The 23,659-nt window shown below is 38.9% G+C and overlaps 1 protein-coding gene across 2 annotated transcripts in view; it reads left to right on the forward strand.

The window, feature by feature from the left end:
* The window catches only part of CSNK2A1 (casein kinase 2 alpha 1), a 57,830-nt gene that overhangs the window by 12,168 nt on the left and 22,003 nt on the right, over positions 1 to 23,659 (forward strand). The window contains exons 2-3 of one of the 2 annotated variants that reach the window (XM_061437151.1): positions 20,494 to 20,705; positions 22,982 to 23,093. In XM_061437151.1, coding sequence (XP_061293135.1) covers positions 20,605 to 20,705; positions 22,982 to 23,093 — 213 coding nt within the window. In that variant the 5' untranslated portion in view covers positions 20,494 to 20,604. The remainder of the gene's footprint in view (positions 1 to 20,493; positions 20,706 to 22,981; positions 23,094 to 23,659) is intronic. The other variant, XM_061437152.1, reaches the window with a different exon arrangement.

A 23,659-nucleotide genomic window follows, 5' to 3' on the forward strand; every position in this document is an offset into this window, starting at 1 on the left:
CTGCAGCCTCTTCCCAACCAGGGATCAAACCTGTACCCTCTGCAGTAGAAGCATGGAGTCCTAACCACTGGACCACCAGGGAGTTCCCATCAAGTTAACTTTTAAAAATTGATATTTTCCAGTGTTAAAAATACACCTCTCCTTTTGTCTAACTTAGCAATTCTTAATTCTGCTGGGGTTTACAGATTTATCTGAGCCTGTAGTGAAAGCTACAGATCTTTATTTCAAAAAATGTACTGTACACGCTACTTTGTATTACTTTAGGGAACTCATGGACTTCCAATCTCATTGATGAATTCCAGTTTGAAATAATTTGTTTACTTCAAATAACAGTTTCCCCTTTTTATTATTTTTAATACAGTAACATTTGTATGATTTATCATTTTTCACAATTTTTTAAATTGAAATATAGTTAATGTACAGTGTTGTGCCAATCTCTGCTGCACAGCAGAGTGACTCAGTTTTACATATGTGTGCATTCTTTTTTTTTTTTTAATACTCTTTTCCATTATGGTTTATCCCAGGAGATTGGATATGGTTGCCTGTGCTATATAGTAGGATCTTGTTTATGCATTCTAAATGTTGTAGGTTGCATCTACCAACCCCAGATTCCCAGCCCACCCCTCTTCTTTCCCCCCTCCTCCTTGGCAACCACAAGTCTGATCTCTGTGTCTATGAGGCTTTCTCTGTTTTGTAGATAGGTTCAGTTGTGCCATATTTTGGGTTCCACATACAGCTGATGTCATACGATATTTGTTTTTCTGACTTCATGTAGTTTTAATAATCTTGCATCCATGTGGCTGCATATGTCATTTTTATGGCTGAATAGTATTCCATTGTGTATACACTACATCTTCTTTATCCCTTCATCTGTTGATCAACATTTAGGTGGTTTCCATAACCACCTAATTTTGGCTATTGTGAATAGTGCTGCTATGAATGTAGGGTTGCATATATCTTTTTGAATTACAGTTTTGTCCAGGTATATGCCGAGGAGTAGGATTGCTAGATCATTCTATTTTTAGTTTTCTGAGAAACCTCCATACAGTTTTCCATAATAACTGTATCAAACTTACCTTTGATACTTATGTTTCCACCTATAGGGTAGGAGAGTTCTCTTTTCTTCACACCCTCTCCAGCATTTGTTATTTGTAGACTTTTTAATGATGGCCATTCTGACTAGTGTGAGGTGGTACCTCATTGTAGTTTTGATTTGCATTTCTCTAGTAATTAGTGATGTTGAGCATCTTTTCATGTATCTACTGGCCATCTGTAGGGCTTCCCAGATGGTACTAGTGGTAAAGAACCCACCTGCTAATGCAGGAGACATAGAGATGTAAGTGTGATCCCTGGGTTGAGAAAATTCCTTGGAGGAGGGCATGACAACCCACTCCAGTATTCTTTTCTGGAGAATCCCATGGACAGAGGATCCTGGTGGATTACAGTCCATAGGGTCGCAAAGAGTCAGACACAACTAAAGCAACTTAGCATGCACGTACGCTCTAGCCATTAGTATGTCTTCTTTGGAGAAATGTCTGTTAAGGTCTGTTTGTTTTTGCTGTTGTTGAGTTGTATGAACTGTTTGTATATTTTGGAGATTAAGCCCATGTCAATTTGCAAATATTTGCAGATATTTTCTCCCATTCCTTAAATTGTCTTTTCATGTTTTGTTTTGGTTTGGTTTTTCAGTTTCTTTAGTTGTTGTTTTCCTTTGCTGTGCAAAGTCACGTGTTTGATTAGATCCCATTTTTGTTTTTATTTCTTTTGCCTTGGGAGACTGACCTAAGAAAATACTGGTACAATTCATGTCAGAGTATATTTTGCCTTTATTTTCTTCTAGGAGTTTTATAGAGTTGTGTCCTATGTTTAAGTCTATAAAGCATTTTGAATTTATTTTTGTGCATAGTGTGAGGGTGTGGTCTAACTTCATTGATTTACTTTCCCAGCACCATTTGCTGAGAAAGAATATTTTATATTCTTGCCAGCTTTGTCAAGGATTAATTGCCTCTAGGTGTATGGCTTTATCTCTGGGCCCTATTCTGTTACATTGATCCATATGGCTGGTTTTGTATCAATACCACACTGTTTTGATTATTGTAGCTTTGTAGTATTGTCTGCTTTCCTGTGGCTCAGACTGCAAAGAATCTGCCTACAGAGCAGGAGACCCGAGTTCAGTCTCTGGGTTGGGAAGATCCCCTAGAGAAGGGAATGGCAAGCCACTCCAGCATTCTTGCCTGGAGAATCCAATGAACAGAGGCAGGCTACAGTCCATGAGGTCACAAAGAGCTGGACACAACTGAGCGACTAACACATACACACATATATACATACATAGTATTGTCTGCTGTCTGGGAGAATTATACCTCTTGCTTTGTTTTTATTGCTTAGGTGTCACAGTATCCAACAAATGTTTTCTGCATGGTATTCTGTGTGTCAGCTTCAGTGGTAGACTCCTGAGGATGCAAAGGCAATATTCTCTGCCTTTGAAGCTTTGTTTGGCTAGGGCGACAGATGTGTAAACAGTACAGTGACAGTGCTAAATGGAAGAGATACGCAATATATGCTGTTGGAGTAGAGGGAGGAGGGTCTTGATCACTGAAAATTTTCTATAAATTTAGTCAGTTCTATATTTTCTAATTGGCTGAAAACATACTGCGAACTACTCCATGATTTTTGTTTTTTAAGCTCTAATTGAACTAGTAATGGAAACTAAATCAAGGAGCAAATGGTCTTAAATTGAGAGCTTAAATGGGCTTATTACTGTTGCATCTGATTATGCTGAACATTTTCTTTGCCTATTTTTCCCTAGTTATCTTTTTAAAATAGTTTTATTTATATATTTATAAATTTATATGTTTAGTGAAGGTCAGGGATTGCTAACTGAAATACCTGCAGGAGTCAGGCCAGTAAGATAAATGTGTAGAATTGTCCAGGTTTACCTATGGCATCTTTGACTGCATAATCAGTCAGCAGATCCAAAGTGATGTGGTCAGTGCCGGAATGCAGAATCATTGTTAGCAAAAAGACAGACCTACCTATCTTTTCTCATTTCTTCTTATAAGAAACTGAACATTAATTTGGTTTTTAGTGTTGGCAATCAAATCACACTTAAAAATACTAATTATTTATCATGAAAATCTTTAACACATAATTCAATTTAATAGCTGATTGACTTTTTAAAAACACTGTGGAAAATTTGCATAGAATGTTCATAGCAGCATTAGTCATAATGTCCGTAAAGTGAAAACAAATGTCCATCAACTGATGAATGGATGAACAAAATGTGGTATATTCTTACAGTGGATTCAGCTGTAAAAAGGGATGAACTATTATAAAGCTACATCATGAATGAACCTTGAAAACATGCTAAATGGAAGAAGCCAGACACTTAGAGTTATGTATTGTGTGATTCTGCTTTTATGAAATGTCCAGAATAGGCAAATCTATAAAGACAGAAAGCGGATGAATAGTTGTTAAGATGTGGAGGGGGAGAATGGAGAGTTATTAGGAGTGACTACTGTGGGATGTTTGTTTTCTTTGGAAGTGAAGGTAATCATATGGTAGTGATGGTTGCATGTTAAAAACATTAGAAAAACCACTGAATTGTGCACTTTAAAATGATAGATGTGATGTTGTGTGGATTTTATCTCAGCTTTAAAAACTGGATGAAAAGAGACTGCATGAGCTAAATAGAGTATATATGTTTGCTGTAAAGCAGAATAAATAGGTTTTGAATCTAGACAGAATATTTTAAAGTCACTTGCCCTCTGTGACATTGTAAAAGTTGTTCAGATTCACCTGTTGTAACATGGGAAAGGTATTACATAGGTCTGGGCTTCCCTGGTGGCCCAGCTGGTAAAGAATCTGTCTGCAGTGCAGGAAACCTGGGTTCGATCCCTGGGTTGGGAAGAACTCCTGGAGGAGGGAATGGCTACCCACTGCAGTATCCTTGCCTGGAGAATTCCATGGACAGGAGCTTAGTAGGCTACAGCCCATGGGGTCACAAAGAGTTGGACACGACTGAGTGACTTTCACTTTCACTGGGCTTGTTATGTTCAGAAGTGATCATTTTAAATCCCAAGAAACAGTATAGGTATAGACATTCACATTTCTTTAGATTTGGAAGCTGGATAGATGATGTTTGCTGTCCTGTTTCCAACCTATTTGTTTTTGGCAAGTCTCCGAAGAATTGATGCTTTTGAACTGTAGTGTTGGAGAAGACTCTTGAGAGTCCCTTGGACTGCAAGGAGATCCATCCAGTCCATTCTAAAGGAGATCAGTCCTGGGTGTTCTTTGGAAGGAATGTTGCTAAAGCTGAAACTCCAGTACTTGGCCACCTCATGCGAAAGAGTTGACTCATTGGAAAAGACTCTGATGCTGGGAAGGATTGGGGGCAGGAGGAGAAGGGGACGACAGAGGATCAGATGGCTGGGTGGCATCACCAACTCGATGGACGTGAGTTTGAGTGAACTCCGTGAGTTGGTGATGGACAGGGAGGCCTGGCGTGCTGCAATTCATGGGGTCACAAAGAGTCAGACACAACTGAGTGACTGAACTGAACTGAATTGAGGACAACCCACCCTATTTTTTATTGATTATTGATCATCTGCAAGAAGTATGATTGTCTCCTAGGTAACCTGCCTCCATGATAATAAAGGAGGGAGAGGGAGAGACTGTTACTCCTTATATCCTGCAGTTTCCTCAGTGGAATCAGATAGGTTAAATGACAGTCCCAGAGCCATATTTGGTCTTCATGGCTCAAGTGTTCCTGTTCTTTCTACCACCTCATGAGGCCTTATAAATTCAAGGTTCATGTTTTTCAGTAACAGAGCACTATATTGTTTCTGTAGTTCTATCAAGGATGCTCATCACATGGGTAAATTACATGGCCTCATAAAAGCTCATGGCTCTAAAGAAGCATCTCCCACACATATTGACTAAATTCATATCTCATTGGGAAGTGATAGTATGACTGTTTTACTTCTGGTGTTAGTGATGTGTGTGATAAAATTTACATGTAAGACCGAAGAGCAACTTTAAAATCAGCTACAGATCAAATACCCACTGTACAGCCAAACTGCTTTTCTCATTGTTGAAGAGGAGCGGATCCATATGCAGACAGGTTTGATTTTTGCCAGTATATTGTCTGTTGCTGTCTTAATATCAGTTCATCAAATATTCATGAAACATATTCAGCATGGCTTAGGCACAGTGATAAAAAGTGTTATAGAAATATTAAGCTACGCAGTAGGAAAACTGCATAGCTTAGGATGGAAAGGAGGAGAAGGCAATGGCAACCCACTCCAGTACTCTTGCGTGGAAAATCCCATGGACGGAGGGGCCTGGTGGGCTGCAGTCCATGGGGTCGCTAGGAGTCGGACACGACTGAGCGACTTCACTTTATTTTTTCACTTTCATGCTTTGGAGAAAGAAATGGCAGCCCACTCCAGTGTTCTTGCCTGGAGAATCCCAGGGACGGGAGAGCCTGGTGGGCTGCCGTCTATGGGGTCGCACAGAGTCGGACATGACTGAGGCCACTTAGCAGCAGCAGCAGCAGCAGGATGGAAAGGAGGTTGAAAAGTGATAGCCAATTATCATAGTGATTGAAATGGAAATGGCTAGATATTCAGGATTTTCATTTCTTCTTGTATCAGCTTTGCTAAGTCTTTTTCCTTTCAATATTTCAAATTTGTCCCTCATGTTATCCTATGTTTTAGGATACGGCATATGATAGAATTTTCCCCCTTTTTTAAATTTTATTTTTTTAATTAATATACAGTAAAACTGATTTCCTTTCTGTGTGTTAGTCACTCAGTCGTGTCCAACTCTGCAACTCCATGGGCTGTAGCCTGCCAGGCTCCTCTGTCCATGGAATTCTCCAGGCAAGAATACTGTAGTGGGTGGCCATTCCCTTCTCCAGGGAATCTTCCCAACCCAAGGAGCAAACCCAGTCTCCTGCCTTGCAGCCAGATTCTTTACTGTGTGAGCCACCAGGGAAGTAGCCACCATCACAACCAAGACATAGAACAATTCTATCACCTCCCAATATTACCCAGCCTCCCACCCCTATTCTCTGGCAACCACTCTTCTATTCTCAGTTATTATAGTTTTATCTTTTTGAGAATGTTACATAAATTGAATCAGGCAATATATAATATTTTGAAAACTGGCTTATTTATTGCTTTTGAGATTCATTGAAATTATGTATACCAGTGGTCAGTTCCTTTTTATCGTTAAGTAGAATGGCACTGTATGGATGGACAACAGTTTGCTTATCCATTTAAGATTTTTTTGGTGATTATTAGTTGAGCTGCTGTAAATGCACTTGTATAGGCTTTATGAACATGGTAGGGTTGCCAGGTTATATGAAAATTTGTAACTTTCTAAGAAACTGCCAAACTGTTTCCAGAAGGGCTTTGCTATACTAGTTTGCATTCCCACTAGCAGTGTAAGAGAGTATTCAATTGTTCCATATCTCTCTAGCACGTAGTATTGTCTGTATTTAACTTTTAATTGGAAATAATTTTAAACTTACAGGAGTTGCAAAGATAGAATCCTCACATACCCTTCACCCAACTTCCCCTAAAGTTAACATATCACATAACCATGACACTTTATTGAACTAAGAAATTAGCACTGATACACTGTTAATTAGCACTGTTAATTAAATTGTGGGCTGTATTTCGATTTTTACCAGTTACGTCCTTTTCTTATATTTTCCCTGACTCAATCCTAGAATCAGCCATTTCTCTGAAGAGCCCTCATTCCTTTTTATTGGAGAAAGGTATTGAGAAGCCAAGGTTTGGACGCTACTGATTCCTGTTGCTATTCATTAGCACAGCTTCTAGGTGCTCTCATTGGACGGAGCTAGGAATTTGCAACCAGTAATGTCCACTCTTTGTCGTGGACAGTTCTGTGGGTTTTGAGAATACTTAGAGTAGCAAATTAATAGTAAACAGAACAGTAGCATTTCCATGTGTCAGTCATTCTTGTTCTGTCTTTTTCTGTACGTCTTACTGGAAACATAGAATATCTAGCTTTTTGGATCTGGCTCCTTAACAAATATATATTTATTCATCCATGTTGTACAAATAAATAGCTTATTTTCCATTGTGTAATTATACATATACCATTTGTTTATCCATTCACCTAGACATCTTGGTTGTTTCCCCTTTTTTTTTTTTTGGCAATTATGAATAAAGCTTCTGTCTACATTTGTATGCCAGTTTTTGTGTGAACATGCATTCACTTGAGTAAATACCTGGGGGGGAATGCTGAGTTTATGGTAAGTGTTTATGTAACATTGTAATCAGTGACCAAATTTTTCCAAGGTTCCTGTACCATGTTATAGTCTCATCAGAAGTCAGTCAGTTTCTGTTGTTCTAATTTAGTTTCTGTTACATCCTCACCAGCTTTTGGTGCTGTCTTTTTTTTTTTTTATTTGACTATTTTAATATATAGTGTATCTCACTTCTTTGTGTGGTTGCACTGGCTTTTCATTGCTACACGCGGGCTTTCTCTAGTTGTGTCAGGTGGGGGCTGCTCCTTATTGCCGTGCATAGGCTTCTCATTGCACGGGCTGCTCTTGTTGCAGCGCACAGGCTCCAGGTGCATGGGCTTCAATAGTTGCAGCACGCGAGCTCAGTAGTGGCATTTGGGCTTAGGTGTTCCACAGCATGTGGGATTTTCCCGGAGCAGAGATCGAACCCGTGTCCCCTGCATTGGCAGGTGGATTCTTAACCATCAGGGAAGCCCTGAAATGGGCTATTTTTAAAATATTCTGTTCCCTGCAGATAGTCTGAAGTTTATTTCATTTCTGTAAGGGTGGTCAACGTAGTTGTTTCCTTGAGTTTGAGATCAGAAGTCTGTAGGGTTTTTTTTTGTTGTTGTTAAATGTTCTTTTTCTGCTAGTTCTTACTCTGTTACAAGCTGGATGTTGTATTTGAAAAATTATTTATTTATAAGATTCATTTGAAGCCCATAGCAAGGTTGTTTTCTCCACAGAGAACTTGCTCGTGTCAGGTTATCTGTGGACACAGGTGATCTAGAGGTCACCTTAAAACAGGCTTCACTGAAGATACTCCCTCTGTAGTAGGACTGTAACTCTTCCCTGAATCTTTCACTTTCTGTTCACTTCCACCCTAAGATTGTGACTCTGAAGTCTCAGCTTATTGTGACAAATCGCCTTTCTCCTCCCTCCTTCCCTCCTCCCTTCCATTTATTTACCTGTTTACTAATTATGAATAAATTTTTAGTAATAAATATGTATTCATTATTTATTATGACTCCTTACCTTGTCAGAACCCTGGGGCTTTGCTTTCTGTCAGAACAACGTTCTAATTTTAGGGGATCAAACAAAGACCCTTTGTGCTTCCTTGTTTGCTTTCTTCTCTGAGTTCTCATTTTCTCTTCACTTTTGGCTGTATGCTTGTTTGTCAGATGTAAAGAACAGACTTGTGGACTTGGGGAAAGAAGGAGTGGAATGAATTGTGAGAATAGCATGGAAACACGCACATTACCCTATGTAAAATAGATAGCAAGTGGGAATTTGCTGTTTGACACAGGGAGCTCAACCCAGTGCTCTATGACAACCTTGAAGATGGAATGGGGAGGGAGATGAGGGCGTTGTTCAGGAGGGAGGGGATACATGTATACCTATGGCTGATTCATGATGATGTATGGCAGAAACCAACACATTATTATAAAGCAATTATTCTCTAATTAAAAAAAAAATTTTTTTTAAGTGAGACAGATGAGCAGAGGAAGAGGGAAGTGGCGGGGAGGGGGGGTGTTAAAGCCATTATCTTCGTTCCTCAGTAGGATACTTCACCTAGTCTGCCATTACTGAAAACAGGAGTTACCTGCAAAAACCTTGATTTCTTATTTTTAAAACTGAGAAGGAATCAAACTTTTAAGGATCATCTACATACTCTAGCTACTTGCCCTTTCTAGGCATTTTCCTTTGTGACCTCGGCATCTCTACAGTAGAACTGATTTGTTTGAGGAGTAGAAAAGGAAAGAATGAGATCTCGAGTGCAGTGGTTGTGAATTAATCATTATTTCAGGACAGAGGAGAGAGGCACACACAGTAGCAGTGGAGTAGAGTGCACTAAATCAGATATTAAAAGATTGTTGATCTGATATGCTTCTTATAGAGGACTACAGGGTATGCCAGCTTTTGGTCATTTGGGGATACAAATTACAGTCTTTAAAATTCCTAACTTGCTTAAAGAAGGGCTTTGTGATTTCTTGTTTTGGTGTTTTTCACCTGATAATTCCTGTGCATCCTTCAAAACTGAGTATAGGTGTTATTTCTTCCTTGACTGCCTTTCCCAAGCATTGAGGTACTCCACAGATATTTATTGAATGCACGGTAATGGGTTGGTGGGTGACTTGACTTCCCTTCAATTCCTGCAAGAGTACCCTGACTTTATTCTTTCAAGTACTGATTGCTTGTGATTGTAATGGTCTGTTCTCTTTGTTGGAGGGCAGAGTTACTTTCTCTTTATTCTCTAGGGCCTAGAGAAAAGATCCCTTCCTGGCAATCAAGCATGTTTCCTGGTACATAGTAAGTATTAGATAAATGCTTAATGAGTGAACATCTGCTCTTGATGTGAAAGGAGTAGATAATTAGAAATTAAAAGCAACTGTGGACATTTGAAACAAGTAATTTTGTGTAGTGTTAACTACTTAGGCTCTTTTGGTATTCATTTGGCCTTCTAAACAGTGCTGCTTTGAAAGAGGAAAGGACAAGTTTGTATGACTAAATGTTTGCTTTTGCTTCTACAACAAGGCAAAAACATATACATAGTTTGTTCCACAAATCCTCTCACTAATTTATGCTGCTTGGTTGCTGAGAAGAGGTCATTGTCTGCCACTGCTTCAAAGGTGTTTTTTCCTCATACAACTGCTTTTCCTCTAAACGAGAAGACCTAAATCATGTAGTCAATGCAGTATAAGCACATTCCTCATTCTTTACGGTAGAATTCATCTTTGTCCTGTCTGGATGATTATGAGCTGTTGTTTGTTCACCATGGTTGATAGAGGGATGGAAGGGGTAATTTTAATTTTTTTAAAGATGGAGACCATCAGTAAATTTTAGGCTTAAAAGACCTAGAACTGTTTCATGGCTTGGAAATTGTTGAAAGTTTCAGAATAATCTTTTCCAGTTCTCATACTAGAAAATTGATCCATAAAAATATATTTAGCACAAATAACTGATTAGACTTATGCAGTTTTCTGATTTTGGACCATTTACTAAGCCTATAATTTTCTTTTTTAGTTACCAGATTGAAAAACGGAAATCAAATGGAGTAGAAGAGATTAGAGGGAGAGACTGGCTGAAGAGGGCAAAAGGAATTATTATTGAAATTAATTAGTTCTGTTACATTTATGTCAATAAACTTATGATTTTGACAGTATATATTTTAGCCTGATGATTTAATAAGTTTTCCTTGCATTTTATTAAAGAATAGGTCAATCAGAGCCATGTAATTAGCTTTGGTTGCAGTTGTAGTCTGACTTTAGTTGGGAAACTTTTGTTAACAAGATAACTTTTCATAGTTGATTAATTGGCTTTTATTAGGCTAAACTTAACGGACAAAACTTAGCCATGTCTTCAGTTAGTCTGAGGGCTTTTGAAATAGAAGTGATCTGAAATTGTTAACCACAAAAGTTGCATCTATTATGCATTACATGGGGACAGGAAAGACTAAGTAAGGTCATTTAAAATAGAAATTAAAAGGAAAGGTGATGCTTGTTCTATAAGTTATATATTTTTTAAGGTACACTTGATTGTGAGTGGTAGATAGGAGAATTGACCTTCAGAACTCAAGCAGTTTCCCTGACTTTTCAGATAAGCCATTGTAAAAATTGCTAAACTAGATTTCTTAGTATTCTCTTAATTCTAATTGTTGTGTGAAAAAAAGACAAATTTTAACTGTGGCCCTGTTATTTGATAGAAAAAGCTGTATTGGGAAGGGGGAGAGAGTGGAAGGAAGAATTACTCAAGAGCCCTTGAGTTAATCTTTTAGTTTTCCTAGCTCTGTACCAGATGACCTGAAGTGTTTAGGGGTACACTGCCTTTTGGAGGCAACTTCATTTATGTTTCAGTTTTTGGATAAGAAACCAACATTGATTTAATTGATGAATAATATTTACTGAACATCCTACAAAATGCAATGCCTTGGGCTGGGTACTATAATGTAAAAAGATGGATTAGATAGTGAATCTTGACTTCAAGGAGTTAAAGGCATAATAAGGAAATTAAAGTTTGAAGACTACCATATGATGTAGGAAGTGGTAGGTTCGATAGGAATGTAAAGACACCTTGAAGGCCAGTCATCTGGGATTTGAATCCCAGCTCCATCTCTACTGGATGGTCTTGGTAAAGCTGCTGAATTTACTTAGGCTGTTTTCTTACCTGTAGATTAGGAAAAGAAATGCCTGCCACATAGAATACTAGGGGAGAGGTGGGGGGTAGATATTTTAAAGCTGGAAAACTTTTAGCTCCAGACTTGTAATACCTAATTGCCTGTTCAGTTCTCTTTTTAACATGTCAAAGAACCATTCTAACCTTACGTTCAAAAGCTGACTTGTGAGCTGTCTTCCAGAATGTTTTCTATCTCCCTGAACGGCATCAACAGTCTCTTTAGCCAGACATCTGAAAGTCACTTCCACTCCTTACACCATTAATCCAGTCCACCCAGAGCTGTTGATTTTACACGATAAATTTTGTTCATCTTAATTAGTTCTTTTATCTCCATTGCTACCACCATAGATCAGGCTTTCATCATCTCTGTCACATAGGCTACTGTTGATAACTTTCCTGTTTCCCCAAATGTATTCTCTCTGCCTGTCTCACACCAGCCAGAATAAACTTACTCAAAATGTACATACAGGTCACTTGTCTGTGTAAAACTCTTCAATGAATTTCCATTGTCCTTAATCTATAGGTAAAATCTTAAAGGCATGTTCATCTCACCCTTTTCTGCCTTGCTCATTATTATATTCCCACAGCCTAGCACAGTACTTCTTCATAGAAGATGCTCATATAGTTAAAGGGATGAACAAAGGAAGGAATGTCTGAAAGAACCAAATCTGTAGTTGAGAGATTTAGCTCATCCCTGTATTTCCTTCTTGTTAGGCTGCATGTAAATGTAGTTCAGTTGCTAAGTCGTGTCCAATTCTTTGCAACCTCATGAACTGGAGCATGCCAGGCATCCCTGTCCTTCACTGTCTCCTAGAGTTTGCTCATACTCATGTCCATAGAGTTAGTGATGCCATCCAACCATCTTATCCTCTGTTGCCTCTTCTCCTTTTGCCCTCAATTTTTCCCAGTATCAAGGTCTTTTCAATGAGTCCCAGCATCAGGTGGTCAAGGTATTGGAGCTTCAGCATCAGTCCTCCCAGTGAATAATCAAGAGTTGATGTCCTTTAGGATTGACTGGTGGTTTTGTTTGTTTGTTTTAACCCTAAATTAGTTATTTTTATTTATTTTATTTTTGGCTCTGCTGGATCTGTGGTATGGCACACAGGGTTAGTTCCCCACAGAATGTGGGATCTTCCCAGACCAGGGATGGAACCTACATCCACTGCATTGGAAGGCAGATTCTTAACTCCTGTATCACCAGGGAAGTCTTAGGATTGACTGGTTGGATCTCCTTGCTGTACAGGGGACTCTCAGGAGTCTTCTCCACCACCACAGTTCAAAAGCATCAGTTCTTCAGCGCTCATGCTTCTCTGTGGCCCAACTCTCACATCCATACATGACTACGGGAAAAACCATAGCGTTGACTAGACAGACCTTTGTCAGCAAAGTGATATCTCTGCTTTTTGCTATCTAGGTTTGTCAGAGCTTTTCTTCCAGGGAACAAGGGTCTTTTAATTTCATGACTGCAGTCACCATCCCGAGTGATTTTGGAGCCCAAGAAAATAAAATCTGTAAACAGTTCCTAGTTGTTCCCCATCTATTTGCTGTAAAGTGTTAGGACTAGATGCCATAATCTTAGTTTTTTGTATGTTAAGCCAGCTTTTTCACTCTCTTCTTCCACCTTCATTTAGAGGCTATTTAGTTCTTCTTCACTTTCTGCCATTAGAGTGATATTTTCTGCATATCTGAGGATGCTATTTCTCGTGGCAGTTTTGATTCCAGCTTGGAATTAATTGAGCCCAGCATTTTGCATGATGTACTCTGCATAGAAATTAAATAAGCAGTGTGACAGTATACAGTCTTGACATACTCCTTTCCCAGTTTTCAACCAGTCCGTGGTTCCATGTCTGGTTCTAACCATTGCTTCCTGACCTACATACAGGTTTCTCAGGAGACAAGTAAGGTGGTCTGGTATTCCCATCTCTTGAAGAATTTTTCACACAATCAAAGGCCTTATCGTAGTCAATGAAGCAGAAGTAGATGTTTATCTGGAATTCCCTTGCTTCTTCTGTGATCCAACAGATTTTGGCAGTTTGATCTCTTGTTTCTCTGCCCTTTCTAAATCTAGGTTCTACATCTGGAAGTTTTCGGTTCATGTACTGCTGAAGCCTAGCGTGAAGGATTTTGACCATTACCTTACTAGCATGTGAAATGACCACAGTTGTACAGTAGTTTGAACAGTCTTTGGCATTGCCTTTTTTTGGAATTGGAATAAACACTAACCGTTTGCAGTCCTGTGGCCACTACTGAGTTTTCCAAGTTTGCTGACATATAGAGTGCAGTTCTTTAACAGTATCATCTTTTAGGGTTTGAAATAGCTCAGCTGGAATTCCATCACTTCCACTAGCTTTATTCATAATAATGCTTTTTAAGGCTCACTTGACTTCACTCTCCAAGATGCTCGGTTCTGATGAGTGACCACATCATTGTGGTTATCCAGGTCATTAAGACCTTTTTTGTGTAGTTCTTCTGTGTATTTTTGCATGAAATGTTCCCTTGGTATCTCTAAGTTTCTTGAAGAGATCTCTAGTCTTTCCCATTCTGTGTTTTCCTCTAATTCTTTGCACTGTTCACTTAAGAAGGCTGTCTTATCTCTCCTTGCTCTTCTTTGAAACTCTGCATTCAGTTGAATTTATCTTTCCATTTCTCCTTTGCCTTTCACTTCTTTTCTCAGCTATTTGTAAGGCCTCCTCAGACAACCATTTTGCCTTTTTACCTTTCTTTTTCTTTGGGATGGTTTTGGCCACCACCCCCTGTATAGTAATATGGATCTCTGTCCATAGGTCTCCAGGCACTCTGTCTACCAGTTCTAATCTCTTGAATCTGTTCATCCCCTCCACTGTATAATCATAAGAGATTTGACTTAAGTCATAGCTGAATGACTTAGTGGTTTTCCCTGCTTTCTTGAATTTACACCTGAATTTTGCGATAAGGAGTTCATGATATGAGCTACGTCAGCTCCAGGTCTTGTTTTGCTGACTGTATAGAGCATGTGAATATCCATACATATTTATAGAGGTGCAAGTGAAGTAGTATTTCTGAGTTAGAATAATTTTTATCATCTTTTTTCTATCTTCACATCCCCTCTTTACTCTGTTCCATCACCCTCCCTCACCCCTCCTTGTACCATTTTACTTATCTGAAGTTGCTGGGCTATGTAGTTCAGAAATATACACATGCACACACACCCATTTTCTTCTCCCCACATAATTAACGAAGGCCAGCTATTTGAAATTCATGTGAATGACTCTTACTCTAAGCAGATTACTTGGTATGCATGACAATAAAGTAAAGTACTGCTTTGAGTTGCTGCAAAACAACCATTTGTCCTCCCAGTGGAGGATCAAATCCCCCTGTTCATAAATTAGGTCCCTGTTGATGAGGCACAAAGCTGCAAATGTCAGTTAAGCAGGTATTTGAGGATCTCAGGAGTTTCATTAGTGAATAGTCTTGCTCTGCTCTTCTCAGAGAATACCAAGGCTGTATGAGAGCCGAAGACTTGGTGGTTAGAGTGTGATTGATATTTGGTCTATTAAAGGAGTTCGGGAATATTTTCCACTTGAGTCAGATGATTTCCATGGAGAAATGAGTCTCATTTTGTAATGGCGTGTCCACCCATAAGTTGGCTCTCAGAGGCTGGGAGTTAACCTCAACTCCTATAATTTTTGTAAATGAAGTGAAGAAAACTAAAATTGAAGAGCACAGCCTTTAAAGGCCAGGCTTCTGCTTATTAGTTTTCACAACAATGGTATAGTAAGCATTTAATGTTAATTTACATTGTATTTGGTGTTTCTGAGCCCTTTTTAGAAGAATATCTCACTTGAGTAAGTGCAATTAGACAAGTTTTATAAGTGATGAATCAAAGCTGGAAGAAGCCCAGTAGAGGTCCTGCAGTCAATTAGGGATTTGAACCTAGGACTTGACTACTCATTTCATCACCCTATTGCATCTAATCCCAGTTATTAAATTTGTGCTGATTTTGTAAACTTGTTAAGTTCATAGGGGAAGAGCTTTGAGACCCACAGTTAAAGGTCGTGTTATAGGTATAGAATATCAACAGAAAGAATAAATTTTAAAGCAGTATAGAAACTGAAGAGGAAGATACTGTTGCAGAGAAGAAGGTAAGAATTTAAAAGTATCTAATATCATTATAATTTATAAATTCCCAGGACAGTATTTCTCCTGGCTTAATGCTGTTGTCTCTACTGTTTTGGCTGTTTGTGCATATACACACACCTTTACTCATCTCCCTAGTGTCTTTTGCTGTTTTTAGTGCAGGGATAATAAATCACCAAGAAACCAACAGCCCTAAAGCACAAATGACCTTGTTTCTTTGGGAAAAAGGAAAGTTAAAAGTGTCTGCTTTCTGGTTTTTTGCTTGTTTGGGGTATATGTGTCTGTTTATAATTAATCGATATTAGATAAAGATAAATTAGGTTATTATCACTCAGGTTGTTTTATAAAACCAAAGAAATAATTTGGAAATATTTTAAAGGCAGTTTTGGTCCTCTTCTTAATAACTATCTGAACCATGTTGTTGTAATTTCTGGCCATATAAATTGTATACTTAAGGGACAGCAGAGGTCAGCAGAGGTGGTTATATTGGGTTTTATGAATGGGGGAATCCATAAGTAGACAAATGGATCTTTTGGCCTCAGGTATTGTGAGGGGAGTGGGAGTATCACTGTTTGCTACACTTCTGGAGTATATCGTTAACCCTTGCTCTGGTCTCTCATGCTCTTCCTCTAAAGCCTTAAGCCACTGAAACTAGGTATAAGGAGACAACACTGGTTTCTCTTTTGGTGTAATAGCTAAGCTCCAACTTAAATACAAAGTGGAGAGAACGTGCAGATTGCTGTAAATGAGTTCTCAAGTAGGCAGAATTCTACACACTTTATTAACTTACTGAATCATCACCACAAACCTGAGAGGTAAATAGTTATCTCTTGATGTGTAGTCTGGTTGAACATTGTCAGCTCCTTCTAACTGTGTGTCCTTTGGCAAGTTACTTTAATCTTTTCTTCACTATTTTCCTCATCCTGTAAATTGGAAATAATAGTAACCTTTCCTTACCATTTCCTCATGTGGTAAGGATTATGAAATATTCACACAAAGCACATAATGAATGCCTGTAGATGTTAGCTTTTGTTATCTAACTAGTTTATGATTACTTGGCAAAAACAAGTTACTGTCACAAGAAACAGAAGTTGGGTTTCTGGTCCTTATTCTGCTATTAAGTAGCTATGTGATTGTAGGCAAATTTTCCTCTGAGGTAAATGAGCCTCAGCTTTCTAATACTCGTTGTTTAAAAACTTTTTATTTGGAAGTAACTTCAAATTTACATGAGACCAAAATAAAAATAGTACGGATAGGACATCAAAAGCACAGACAAGACAGAAGAGACAGATTAGACTTCATCAAAATTTGAAAGTTTTGTGCATCAAAGAATACAATCAGCAGCTTACAAACACAAACCGCAGGGCTTCTTTGATGGCTCAGTGGTAAAGAACCCACCTGCAACCCAGGAGATGCAGGTTCGATCCGTGGTCTGGGAAGATCCCACTTGCCACGGAGCTACTAAGCCCATAAGCCACAACCACTGAGCCTGTGCTCTAGAGCCGATGCTCCGCAACAGGAGAAGCCACTGCACTGAGAAACCCGTGGACTGAACTAGAGAGTAGCCCCTGCTCTCCGCAACTAGAGAAAAGCCCACACAGCAACCGGGACCCATCACGGCCAAAAAACAAGTAAATAAAATTATTTTTTTTAAAAAGAGACAAATCACAGAACGTGAGAAAATATTTGCAAATAATATATCTGATAAGGGATTAATGTCCAAAATATATAAGGAACTTCTGCAGCTTCAGTTCAGTTCAGTCGCTCAGTCGTGTCCGACTCTTTACGACCCCATGAATCGCAGCACGCCAGGCCTCCCTGTCTATCACCAACTCCCGGAGTTCACTCAGACTCACATCCATCGAGTCAGTGATGCCATCGAGCCACCTCATCCTCTGTCGTCCCCTTCTCCTCCTGCCCCCAATCCCTCCCAGCATCAGAGTCTTCTCCAATGAGTCAGCTCTTCACATGAAGTGGCCAAAGTACTGGAGTTTCAGCTTTAGCATCATTCCTTCCAAAGAAATCCCAGGGCTGATCTCCTTCAGAATGGACTGGTTGGATCTCCTTGGAGTCCAAGGGACTCTCAAGAGTCTTCTCCAACACCACAGTTCAAAAGCATCAATTCGGCACTCAGCTTTCTTCACAGTCCAACTCTCACATCCATACATGACCACAGGAAAAACCATAGCCTTGACTAGACGGACCTTTGTTGGCAAAGTAATGTCTCTGCTTTTCAATATGCTATCTAGGTTGGTCATAACTTTTCTTCCAGGGAGTAAGCATCTTTTAATTTCATGGCTGCAGTCACCATCTGCAGCTTAACCCCCCCCCCAACCGCCAAAGAAAAAACAGTTAAAATACTTGCATAGTCATCTCTGAATAAGATAAATGGCCGATAAACACTTGAAAAAGTGCTCAGTATCACTAATCGTTAGGAAAGTACCAGTCAAAATTACAATGAGATACTACTTTATACCTGTTAAGATGGCTGCTATTTTTTTTAAAAAGCTATTACTTGGAGAGGATGTGGAGAAATTGGAATCTTTGTGCATTGCTGTTGGGAATATAAAATGATGCAGCCACTGTGGAAAAGAGTGTGCTGGTTCCTCAAGACATTAAAGGTAGCATTGCCATATGATCCACAATTCCACCCGGAAGAATTGAAAGCAGAAACTCCAGAAGATATTTGTACATCACTTTTTCTAGCAGCATTATGCACAATAGCCTAAAGGTAGAAACAACTCAGGTGTCTATTGATGAATCAATGGATAGACAAAAATATACGTACAATGGAGATATTCAGCCTTAAAGAGGAAGGAAATTCTGGCATATGCTACAACATGGATGAACTTGCTAAATGAAAAAAATGAGCCAAATGTAAAAGGACAAGTAGTCTACAATTCCAGTTGTATAAGTTACCTAGAGTAGTCAGACCGAGAATAGAATGGTGGTTATTAGGAGCGCGGGGACGAGGGAGTCGGTGTTTAATGAGTATGGAATTTCAGTTTGGCATGGTGAAAATTTCTGAGGATGGATGGATGTGATGATTGGACAAGAATTTGGAAGTACTTAATGCCTTTTAACTGTATGCTTAAAAATGTTTAAGTTGGTAAATTTTATATATATTTTACAATAGTTTTTAAAAATAACATGTTTCAGCAAAATAAAAATAGTACAAAGAACATGTTACCCCATTTGCTTTATCATGTGTAAGTATACTCTTGTACATACCTACTGTCTAAATTCCAGTTTTGTCATTTGACCTGATAGTATTGTTTTTTATAGCATTTCTCCCCCTCTAGTACAGGATACAGTCTAGTCTAGGGTAGGACATTGTATATAGTTGCCATGTCTCTTTCAGTTCAGTTCAGTTCAGTTCAGTTCAATCTCTCAGTCGTGTCCGACTATTTGTGATCCCATGAATCGCCATGAATCGCAGCACGCCAGGCCTCACCAACTCCTGGAGTTCACTCAGACTCACGTACATTGAGTCAGTGAGTCCAGCCATCTCATCCTCTCTCTTCCCCTTCTCCTCCTGCCCCCAATCCCTCCCAGCATCAGAGTCTTTTCCAGTGAGTCAACTCTTCACATGAGGTGGCCAAAGTACTGGAGCTTCAGCCCCAGCATCATTCCTTCCAAAGAACACCCAGGACCGATCTCCTTTAGAATGGATTGGTTGGATCTCCTTGCAGTCCAAGGGACTCTCAAGAGTCTTCTCCAACACCACAGTTCAAAAGCATCAATTCGACACTCAGCTTTCTTCACAGTCCAACTCTCACATCCATACATGACCACAGGAAAAACCATAGCCTTGACTAGACGTACCTTTGTTGGCAAAGTAATGTATCTGCTTTTGAATATGCTATCTAGGTTCCTTTATCTTTTATAATATTTACATTTTTGGAGAGCACAGTATATTATTCCCCACTCCTGACTTTTCTTAATAGAAGCTTCCTCATTTTCTGTTTGTGTTTTCCTTGTAATTAGATTGAGGTTACACAGTCTAGGCCAAAATATGCACGGCCTAGAGACTCATTACATTTTTTAAAAATATGATTGTGTTTATTCAGATTTATGCATTGGACAGTGTCCCATCAAACAAACAGAGGGGAGTTCCCTCAATACATTTGTAGTTAAATGCAGAGTTAAGGGAATCAAGAAACACTATAGGACTCTTAGAGAATGGAGATAACTGGATTGGAGTGGTTGGTGATGAAGGAGACTTCATTTTTTACTGGTTTGGTAGAAAGCACGTTTCTGAAATTTCACCAGCTTTTCCTGGGTATAAAATTTTGCGTTAGTTCAGCCAATATATATTACCAATTTGTATTAAGCTTGCTCATATATTAAATAAATCAGGAGAAAATTAATGTTTTTTTAATGAAGTGTTTTTCTCAAATGATGATCACCAGCCTATCGATTATTACATAAGGTTCCCCAAATAATAAAATAACATTGAACTTTGATGTATGAGAGCAAGTGTTTATTCCCTTCCTGGTTTCATCAAATATTAGAGTAAGACTAAGGTTTATACTCAACTTTGCCACCATTCTAGAGCCGTTTAGCACCCCTCTTTGAGCTGTAGAAAACTGCTGAAAGCTTTTTGTAGAATGTGTAAATAGTAGCAATGGTGATGGGTGTAACCTCAATGCCATTCTTCGCTTTCAGACTGCAAGAGCATCCAAGCTTTTGATGAGGAGGTAACAGGCTACTTTGTAGGATAGGATCAGGGCCAGTATAGGCTTAGATATGTTTCTTAGAGTTCTGTTGTTTTACTTTTTCCCCATGTTTTAGGAAATACTGATTGGCACAGTTGGGATACATTCATTGGTTAACCAGTAGAGAGTCTGAGGTATACTTGAGACCATTACTGTAAGATGACTTTTTTTCTTCCCATATGCTTTTCAAAAATGGTTCCTTGGCATTTATGTGTTTTGTTTCTGCAGTTTTGAAGAAAACAGGTCTGAAACAAGGTCTTACTCCCCAGCTGCCTCTCAACACAGTGACTACCAGCTCTCCAGATACCAAGTCCAGCTTTGTCCGCCAACCTGTCTGACATGTCGGGACCCGTGCCAAGCAGAGCCAGAGTTTACACAGATGTTAATACACACAGACCCCGAGAGTACTGGGATTACGAGTCACATGTGGTGGAATGGGGGTAATAATTTCCATTCACTTCACTGTACTCATCCAAAGGGCTGACTGTGGTGAATTTGTTGAGTAATTTACGTCAGAAATTCCCTGACTGCATTTATAAACCTCAAGATTGAACCCAGTTTTTGGTTTCTTCTGCAATAAAGAAACAGGTTATTGGCTTTGGCAAATTAAAGTTTTGATGGGTTATCATTTAAAAATCATTTTATTATCAATTAAAATCAATCTTTTATTATTTTTTTCTCTGATATATATATAAAGCTGGTAACAAAGTTACCTATTAGCTTGCTCAGCTAAAGGCTTTGCAGTTAGATGAGAATTAATACTTGAGAGAGTTTGAAAATACTAGACTCTTACATAAAAGAATTTTTGAGGTCAGAGAATGTTGTCCCATGATGATACTGATGGATAAAACAGTTCTCCAGAAAGGTGTCCTCTTTCTGATGAGAAGCAAAATTAAAATCTTAAAACATTTGCCCTTATCATGAGACTAGCCATGTGTAACATGGAATTCAGCCCCTTTTCCATTCTGAACAGTTTCAGTCTGCCTGAACAGCTATATTTGCCCTTCTAATCCTCTGTGCAGTCTCATCTGGATTTTTGCATATCTTGTCCCAGCATAGTATGTACTTACTAAAACTGATCGGGTTGTATGTTTTGTGATAAAATTATTTTGATATTCAAATACAAAAGATAGCAATTTGAAAACTCAGTAAAGCTGCAGCTCCTATATGTTATATTTTATATTTGTCCACATGTGATTTTCATAGCATGTGAGTGTTTACAGACAGTCTTCAAAAATTATCATAGGTCATTAAAATTATCATTTTAATCCTGATGATGAATATGATGATGGCCGTAATTCTTAACAGTAGGTATATTGCCTCTGCACAAGGAAGCACAGTGTGCTTCAAAGATGCCATCAAGAACTGTGGTACAGTGCCAATAAGTGTTACTGATAATCTTAATTTTCCTTTATATCACATGCTTTGGACTCTAGGAATATCTGAGTTTTACTGCAGAAATTTCAGCCACTGTCTTCAAATTAAGTGCATTGTGCTTAGTTCTGCTTAAATGACACTAAACAACCCTTTTGAGTTTTTGGCTTAGTGCTGTTTGCTTGGTTGCATTGATCTAGGGCCCTCCCACAGGAAAAGAACTCAACCAGAACTAAGCTTCCTTCCTTAGACCTGTGATGATTATTATATTGTCCATTGTCCGTAGTACCTTTTGCCTTCTCTGTTCATTCACTTTCTTTATAGTTGCTTGAGGAAAATGAACGGTGGATTTTTTACATGTTGGATTTTCAAGGGTCTGCAGCAGGAGTAAATAGCATTTAGGCCTTATTGAAAAGGCTGTCATTCTTTAGAGCAAACTCCTCTAAGTTGTAAGCAGAGACAAAGAAAAAGTGTTGGCATTTTCCCTTATTCCTTTTCACCTCAGATGTTGCTTTGTGGTCTTGGAATGTGGGTGAAGGTAGCGGGAGGAGCACCAGACTCTGACTCGTGTTCTGTAATGTGGTTTGCAAACTCCAGTACATGCACTGTCCTCAGAGCCTTGGAGAACAAGTTGGCGGTCAGACCTATATGTTTGAAAGCCGCTTATCTGCAAAGAGACCCATTAAAAGTCAGCAACTCCCAAAGTGTGGCTGAACTTACAGCACATGTTGACTTCTTGCTAGATGCCACCAGTGGGCAAGGCTGTGGGGGGCAGGAATATAATAAAAATTATTTTCCAAGGGGAAAGCTGTCTGTTGTTGGAGATAAACATACATAACAAACCCCAATACGAGCTATCTATGTGTGGTATGTCAGTAGAAATATAAACAGCTTGGGATTTGAAAGAATAACTGAAAGACTTTAATTTTTTAATTCTGGGATTTGGAAGACACATTTTTAATTGGCCAACGTACAAAATACAAAGAAACAATTAAGGAATTATTTGAAATAGTCTTATTTCTTTTACTCTACTGGGTATAGTTTTGTATGGACTTCTCTGGTGGCTCAGATGATAAAGAATCTGCCTGCAACGTGGGAGGCTGGGATTTGATCCCTGGGTGGAGAAGATCCCCTGGAGAAGGGAAGGGCTACCCACTTCAGTATTCTTGTCTGGGAAATCCCATGGAAAGAGGAGCCTATAATCCATGCAGCTGTAATCCATGGGGTCGCAAAGAGTCGTACTCAACTGAGCGACTGACACTTGACAGTTTTGTAAATTGAAATAGTACTTGATAATTTGAACTTTGTAAATCACTGTAACTTTGATTCTTTTTGTTCCCAGAAATCAAGATGACTACCAGCTGGTTAGAAAATTAGGTCGGGGTAAATACAGTGAAGTATTTGAAGCCATCAACATCACAAATAATGAAAAAGTTGTTGTTAAAATTCTCAAGGTAAGTACAAAAAGATTGTAATTCAGAGGTTTTAAGTAGCATTTGAAGGTATTTTTCTAGTGCTTTTAATGCCTTTATTTTACTGTTCCTTTGAAGTTGATAGAAGAGATTATCTTCATTTGACAAATCAGGAAACTGAAGCAAGAGCAGTTTTTTGACTCAAGTCAGATAGAAGAACACTCTACAGGCCACATTGGCCTGTGGGCTACTGGCGTGCAGATTGCTTTAGTTATAACTGTGCTGTGCACTGCCACATACCAGGAACTCAGCATACGGTCCCTTACCACAGAAGCTCCTCCATAATTGACACGAGAAGCAGAGGGCCCCAGACGTTCTCACATGCCAGGAACTCAGCATACAGTCCCTTACCACAGAAGCGCCTCCATAATTGACACGAGAAGCAGAGGGCCCCAGACGTTCTCAATTTATAGCACCCATATTGCTTCAGTAACTTTGATGATGCCCCTAAGCCAAATGAAACAGGTTTGTTTCTTAAGTGAAGTTCAAATAACTAAAAATAGTATTTCTGTTTCAACTTGGCAGCCTTTTAAAAAACTATACATATG

This window comes from Bos javanicus, chromosome 13, assembly GCF_032452875.1.
Source record: "Bos javanicus breed banteng chromosome 13, ARS-OSU_banteng_1.0, whole genome shotgun sequence".
NCBI classification, from domain to species: domain Eukaryota; kingdom Metazoa; phylum Chordata; class Mammalia; order Artiodactyla; family Bovidae; genus Bos; species Bos javanicus.